General features: G+C 42.1%; 1 protein-coding gene across 1 annotated transcript; it reads left to right on the forward strand.

The window, feature by feature from the left end:
- Positions 1-308: 308 nt before the first annotated feature.
- LOC124914373 lies at positions 309-4,901 on the forward strand. The gene is made up of 3 exons (XM_047454910.1): positions 309-882; positions 2,641-3,101; positions 3,312-4,901. Exons 1-3 carry the CDS (start codon positions 309-311, stop codon positions 4,899-4,901), a joined length of 2,625 nt encoding a protein of 874 aa, XP_047310866.1.
- The last annotated feature ends 2,293 nt before the right edge of the window (positions 4,902-7,194 follow it).

The raw sequence follows: 7,194 nt of genomic DNA on the forward strand, positions 1-7,194 counted from the left end.
TATATCAAAGTAAGCCATACTATGCGGTTGGTGAGACATCCGGAACGACGGAAAACCAGGAACAAAACACTTCTCAAACCGCTAAAGCTTCGGAAATCGATCAAATTAAGCAAGCGGTGGTTGATACAGTTGATTCATGCCTTGGAGGATATAAAACCGCAACCGATGAGAGGATTGCAACGGCTGAAGTTAATTTGTCAAACTCTATCAGGTCCATGATAGATACGGCTATGCAGACCTCAGTCAAAACCTTGATCGCCGAGTCCATCCAAACCGCAACCGCTCCATTATTAGACATGCTGCAGGCAATGGCCATTCAAATTGGGGAGATGTCCAAAGTTCAAGTCAGCAAAACTCAAACGCAAATCGAATCGGATGCTAAAACCGCTAAAAGGCTGCAAGAGGAAGAAATGGAAAGGATACGGTTGCAGAAGGAGATTGAAGACAAAGACTATGAGTTTGCCCAGAAGTGCAACGAGGAGGAACAGGCCAACATCCAGAAACTCCCACCGGTTCAACCGTCCCATTCAATGAACACAAGGAATAAGAAGAAACGAAGCGCGGTTGTAAACGTAATTAAGCGGGCCGAACAAAGAGCTGTTGTACCAATCGCGTTAAATGTGCAACCGCTTGATGAAGAAGAAGAAGAAGATGCTGAGGAACTTAGCCAGCGGAAGAGAAGGGCAACTGAAGGCTCAACCGCAACTCCAAGCTTCAGACCAACTATTGCTCCACTGCGTCCTCCACTAAAACCGGTCTGTGCCAATTTTGGGTTCAGCAAAAAGACTCCAAGCCACTCAAGTGTATGGACCGGAATGCTGATTGACGCTGCAAGACGCGACAGGGAGTGGAAGGCAAGAGAAGAGGAAGAAAGAAGGCAGCGTGAGAAAGAACTTGAAAAAGAGCTTCACAAGGGGGGACCATCCAAGCCTTAATCTCTCTTTATTTCTGTCAAAACAATTTATGTTTAATTATGACTCGGAACTTTGTTATTTTATTTTTCTGGTAGTTTCAACATACATTTTTGAAAAATCAAACACATGCTTTTAAAACATTTTCTTCCAACAGAAAACAATTAAAACGCTAAACAAGCTTTTCAAAACCGGCCACTCATTACAAGTTTTGAATATTTATTCTAAATAATCAAAAAGGGAGAAATTGATAGAAAAATTAAGTAAGTTAATTTTCAAAACCGGCCACTCATTACAAGTTTTGAATATTTATTCTAAATAATCAAAAAGAGAGAAATTGATAGAAAAATTAAGTAAGTTAATTTTTGGAACCGGCCAGACGGAATTTTTGGAACCGGCCAGACGGACTAAACAGTTGTTAACTTTCATGTGCAGATACAGATCAAAACCGTATGAACCGGTTGGGGGCATCAAAACCGGTTGCTGCTATACTTCAAAGAAACCAGCTCCAAGTGATCAAGATAAAGATCAGAGGAACCGGTTTTCTCTCTCTCAAGCAACCGGTCAGCAGAGACAAAAGCTTTTCACACCAGCCGGATCATACTACACAAGACACAAAACCGGAAAATTCAAACTTCAAGAGTGACGTACTATGATGAAAGAAACGTGTCTTGAAAGAATAAAAGAAGATCGGATCCGATCGGAAGCATGCGAGGAAAGAAATGATGCTTTATTGATCCGAAGTTGACAACCTGAGGTGCATGTCCAACACGTGTCCAAATCTGAAAACCGGCTATGTCATCTTCTGCTCAGAGTTGCCTGCATGACTGCCAGGTGGTGAGGAAAGTGAAGCGTGCAAGCAACCTTTCTGCACCAAGCGTGATAACGAGCAACCAATCCCAAGGAGAGAGAAGAAAAACGACCGTTAGCTCTTCTCAGCTATAAAAGGGAGACGAAACGTCTTTATTTAAGGCAGTTGTTGAAATCAAGCATTACGAAAATCTAATCATAAAAGCATTAAGTTCTAGAGAGATAAACTGATATATTCCAAAATCGGTGTGTCTAAAACCGGAAGCTTTCTGTGTGTGTTTGTGTTGAGTTATTGTATTACATCAAAGAGTGAGTTTGGTGTAACCGGCGAGTAGCGAAGTTGGGCTCGACCGGAGGTGTTATTGTAACTACAAAAGTTAGTGGAGATCCTTCTCATAACCTGAGAAGAAGGGGTGACGTAGGAGAGTTTGCTCCGAACATCCATAAAAATCCTTGTCTCGTGTTCTTTCGTTGCTTTCATTATCTAACCTCAAACTAATCGTACTCCATAAACCGGTCACTCATATCCATTAAACCGACTCCTTCTAAAACATCATCTAAAGTCGCATACGTTGCTTCAACCTGAAACAGACATTTCCGCCCTTGAACCCGGTTCAAGAGTCTGTGACAGTTTGTGCAGTGCTGAGAACGGTTATAGTCTCTAACCGGACTATCACCAAAGTGTTGTGTGTGTTGTAAGCGGCCACCCTTCCTGAAACCGGAAACACCCCGGTCCTCCAAGGGCGTCCCCAATCCTAACAGATGATGATGGCTATTGTCCGCGGTGACAAGATAGACTGGGGAGCCGTAATCTTCGAAGAATTCTGTGAAATGGTGATTCAGAAGGATGGCCGGTTTCAGGCCTTCGCAATGTAGATCGTCAAAATTCTCAAGTTCCTTAAGTTGGAACTTGGTGAAGGTGAACCGCTCCCACCAAACAACATTCTCAACTCCGAGTCAATGAGTGAGAAGACCGACAAAGCGGTTAAGCCGAAGTCTTCCAGAACGAAGTCCTCAAAAGGGACCAGTTCTTCCGCTCCGGCTGAAGAGTACTCCAAGAAAGAAAAACCGAAGAAGAAGGCGGTTGAAGCCGAAGCCTCACAAGAAAAGAATGGAAGAAAGAAGTCTTCCGCAAAGAAGATCTCCAGCAAACCGGCTGACTCTGAGAAAACCCTTTCCTCGGACAAATCACCGAAGAGAACCGGGGACGTCTTTCAGCCCATTCTCATCAACACCGTTCGCCCCATCTCTGTTGACTCTCAATCACCAAGGCAAACCGAACCCTCGGGGAGCCACAAAACCGAGTCAGCATCAAAGGAGGAAGCAGATGTAAATATTAACTCTGAAAACTCCAAATCACCAAGCAAGAAGATCGACGAGGTAATAGCCGACGTAGGCTTAAATACCTCGGAAATCATTGTGGACGTAGTCCAAAATATTGCTAGGGAAACCGAAGACGATGTGTCAAGTCGTCTTAAGTCAGCTGATCAGGGTGAGATACCTGATCAAAGTGAAATTCAATCGGTCGAAGAAACGACCAAAACCGCGAACAACACCCCTCCGGCTCAGGAGGGTAATACTGAAGAATAGGAACCATCCGGTTCCGCAGGAAACAAGTCTGCCCCAAAAGATACAACGACCCAATCGGCCCAAGATGGGCCAGCTGCTTCAACAATCCCACCTGAAGGGCTAGTTCAGGTTAACAAGGGAAAAGGTGTTCTGCAAACCGGCTCCCAACCCGAGATCACAACCGAAGGCAAGGTCACTTTCTCCGCAGAAGAAGAGGAGGATATGTTCGATAGACTCGTTTGGGACATGAACAGAGATGCTAGTGATCTGATATCACCATACCTTCTATGGGTGCAGCTTCGTTGTGAGACAAAGCTGTCAGATATGATCCCAGGGATGAGCGGTAACAAAGAATGGGAGAAACTTGTAAAATTGGAAGAAACGGCCCTAAAGATGGCAAACACCAACCTTGTCCAACCCGCATTCAGCAAAACCGAGGTGATTCTCGAATACGCTCGGTTACAAGCAGTAGAAGACGCATTGAAGGAAGCACAAGGAGCAGCATTAACTCCGATTGAAGTAAGAATGACTGAACGGTTTCATCCAGTACGGGAAAAGATCCTTAAAAATCTTGACTGGCTCGATGCACAATGGAGAAGCAACTGCAGACACCAATTAATCAATGCCGACTTATATCAAAGAAAACATTTCTTTGTCGGCGGGGAGACATCCAGGACAGTAGAACACTGGGGACAAGATCCGCCTCAAAATGATAAGGCTCCGGAACTTGAGCAAGTAAAGCTGGCGGTGATCGAAACACTTGAGTCGTGTCTTGGGAACTACAGCACCGCAACCGACGAGAAGATTGCAAAAGCTGAAACCAACCTGTCGAATACTATACGGGGAACCGTTCAATCCGAAATGACCAACACCGTTCAAACCTCGATCAGATCCATGATAGATGAAGCTGTGCAAACCTCCGTCAAATCTTTGATCACAGAGTCCATTCAAACCGCAACCGCTCCCTTAGTCGATATGCTGCAGGCCATGACTGTTCAAATTGGGGAGTTGTCCAAACTCCATGTAAGTAAAACTCAAGAACATATCAATTCTGACGCCGAAACCGCAAAGAAACTACAAGATGAAGAAAGGGAAAGGGAACGGTCAAGGAAAGAACTTGAGGAGAAAGATCATGAGCTCGCCCAGAAGTGCAATGAGGAAGAACATGCAACTATCCATGAACCCATACCGGCTCAACCCTCACACGCCATGAAGACAAGAAACAAGGGCAAGAGGAAAGCGGTTGCAAAGGTGTTGAAGCGGGCAGAACAAAACAGTCAACGAGTGACCGAACCAGTCGGGCTGAACGTGCAAACTCTTGATGAAGAAGAAGAAGAGGACATCGAAGAACTTAACCGGCGTAAGAAGAGGGAAATGGAAAGTTCAACCGCAACTCCAAGCTCCAGACCGATTGTTGCTCAAACGTCTCGACCACCAAAACTAGTCTGTACCGGTTTTAGATTCGGCAAAAGAACTCCCGGCATCTCAAGTGTGTGGGTCGGACTGCAAATTGACGCTGCAAGAAGAGCCAGGGAATGGAAGGAAAGGGAAGAGGAAGAACTAAGGAGACTGGAAAAAGAACTTAAAAAGGGGGGACCATCCAAGCCTTAGTCTACTTCTATTTCCTTAAGAACAATTTATGTTTTACTTGGTTTCAGAACTCAGTTATTTTATCATGTTTTGAATTAATCAGTATTTACATATCTTTTGGAAAACTCAAACACATGTTTTTGAAAATTTTCTTAAAAACAGAAAATACTCAAAAAGGGAGATATTGCTAAAACAAAACGTTTCAAACCAGCCATACATTACTAGTTTTGAATATTTATTCTAAATAATCAAAAAGGGAGAAATTGATAAGAAAAATTAAGTAAGTTAATTTTCAAACCGGCCATACATTACAAGTTTTGAATATTTATTCTAAATAATCAAAAGGGGAGAAATTGATAAGAAAAATTAAGTAAAGTTAATTTTTGGAACCGGCTAGAAAAACTAAACAATTGTTAACTTCTATGTGCAGGAGCAGATCAAATCGTGTAAACCGGCTGGAGCCTCATAAAGCGGTTGCTGCAATACTTCAAAGAAAATCAGTTCCAAGTGATCAAGTCAAGATCAGAGGAACCGGTTTTTACTATCTCAAGTGACCGGCCAGCAAAGACAAAGTTCACTTTCCAGCCGGACTATACTATGTAAGAGACAAAACCGGCCACTTCAATCTGCAGAGATGACGTATGATGACGAAATAGACGTGTCTCGAAGAGATAAAAGAAGATCAGATCCGATCGGAAGCATGCGAGGAAAGCAATGATGATTTACTGATCCGATGTTGACAACCGGAAGGTGCATGCCTGACACGTGTCCGAATCTGCAAACCGGCAACGTCACATTTTCCTGAGGAATCCTTGCATGCTTGCCAAGTGTTGAGGAAGGTGAAACGTGCAAGTAACATTCCTGCATCGGCGTGATGTTGATCAACCAATCCCACGGTGAAAGAAGAATGTGACCGTTGGGATCTCATCTACTATAAAAGGAAGACGAAGCGACCTCATTAATGACAGATACAGCAGCAAGCATCTAAGAAAAACGAACATATACGAAATCTTAGAGAGATAAACTTTTACGATCCAAAATCGGTGTGTTATAAACCGGAAGCTTTGTGTGTGTATTTGTGTTGTGTCATTGTATTACATCAAGAGTGAGTTGGTGTAACCGGCGAGTAGCGAGTTGGGCTCGACCGGCATTGTAATTGTTGTAACTTTGAAAGTTAGTGGAGATCCTTCTCATAACCTGAGAATAAGGGGTGACGTAGGAGGATTTGCTTCGAACATCCATAAAAAATCTTGTCTCGTGTCATTTCCTTCATTTTGTTGCTTACTCTCTTAACCTAACCAAAATCAATCTTACTCCGTAAACCGGTCCACTCATATCTCTAAAACAAACTCCTTCTAAAACATCATCTAAGTCGCATACGTTGCTTCAGGCTAAAACAGACATTTCCGCCCTTGAACCCGGTTCAAGACTCTGTGACAGTTTGTGTAGTGCTGAGAACGGTTATAGTCTCTAACCGGACTATCACCAAAGTGTTGTGTGTCCTATAAGCGGCCACCCTTCCTGAAACCGGAAACACCCCGGTCCTCCAAGGGCGTCCCCGATCCTAACAAGTTTGATAGTGAAGATTGCTTCACAAATACTGACAGTTCAAAAAATGTATAACACTTGATAGTGAAGATTGCTTCACATTTTATTCACACTATATATATAGCTAAAGCGCTGCATAGTGAAGATTGATTCACATGTTATTCACATGTTATGCAAGTTTTTACATAATATAGTAGAAATGATTTTAGTTGTATGTATATACGACTTTACTTGATTCTTTAAGGCATATAATTCAATTTTCAAGAATTTTAGGTTGTCAAAACTCTACTATTTCCAAATTTGGTAAAGATTTTTATATTAAAAACTCATTCTATTGTTCATATATTTACACGAATACTATGAAACAAACAAACTACAATACTAAGAACAAAAAAAAATAAATATGAAATCACCAATTTATGAATAAAAATATTCAGTATTGTCAATAAAACAAGTCTCCACAAAGAGAAACGAAATTAAGTAAACATAGGCTGCAAATCACAAGCAGTAATAGATTCAAGGAACCTTGTGAGAGAAACAACATGTTCATCAAATATTGATGACACAACAGTCATTGTCTCAAATAGTCAATTGTCGGGAAAAACATCAAAAACATTTTTCAAAGTCATCGGTCAATTCTTGATATCTATCTTTAGGTATACTGTTAGATAAAATCAGACCGGTTCAAATAAACCTAACTTAAATAAACTTTCCATGCAGGAACAAGGAACCGGACCGGACAAACAAAAGAATCGACTAAAGAAAA

The sequence above is a fragment of the Impatiens glandulifera genome, chromosome 9, assembly GCF_907164915.1.
Source record: "Impatiens glandulifera chromosome 9, dImpGla2.1, whole genome shotgun sequence".
In the NCBI taxonomy this organism is placed as follows: Eukaryota; Viridiplantae; Streptophyta; class Magnoliopsida; order Ericales; family Balsaminaceae; genus Impatiens; species Impatiens glandulifera.

Bases quoted from the DNA above. Each gene is read 5' to 3' on its own strand.
- LOC124914373 (XM_047454910.1), top strand. From the start codon at position 309: ATGGCCATTCAAATTGGGGAGATGTCCAAAGTTCAAGTCAGCAAAACT. The intron at 883-2,640 runs GTGAGAAAGAAC...AACTTGGTGAAG, and splicing joins AGAGGAAGAAAGAAGGCAGC to GTGAACCGCTCCCACCAAAC. The intron at 3,102-3,311 runs GTAATAGCCGAC...ACTGAAGAATAG, and splicing joins CAAGCAAGAAGATCGACGAG to GAACCATCCGGTTCCGCAGG.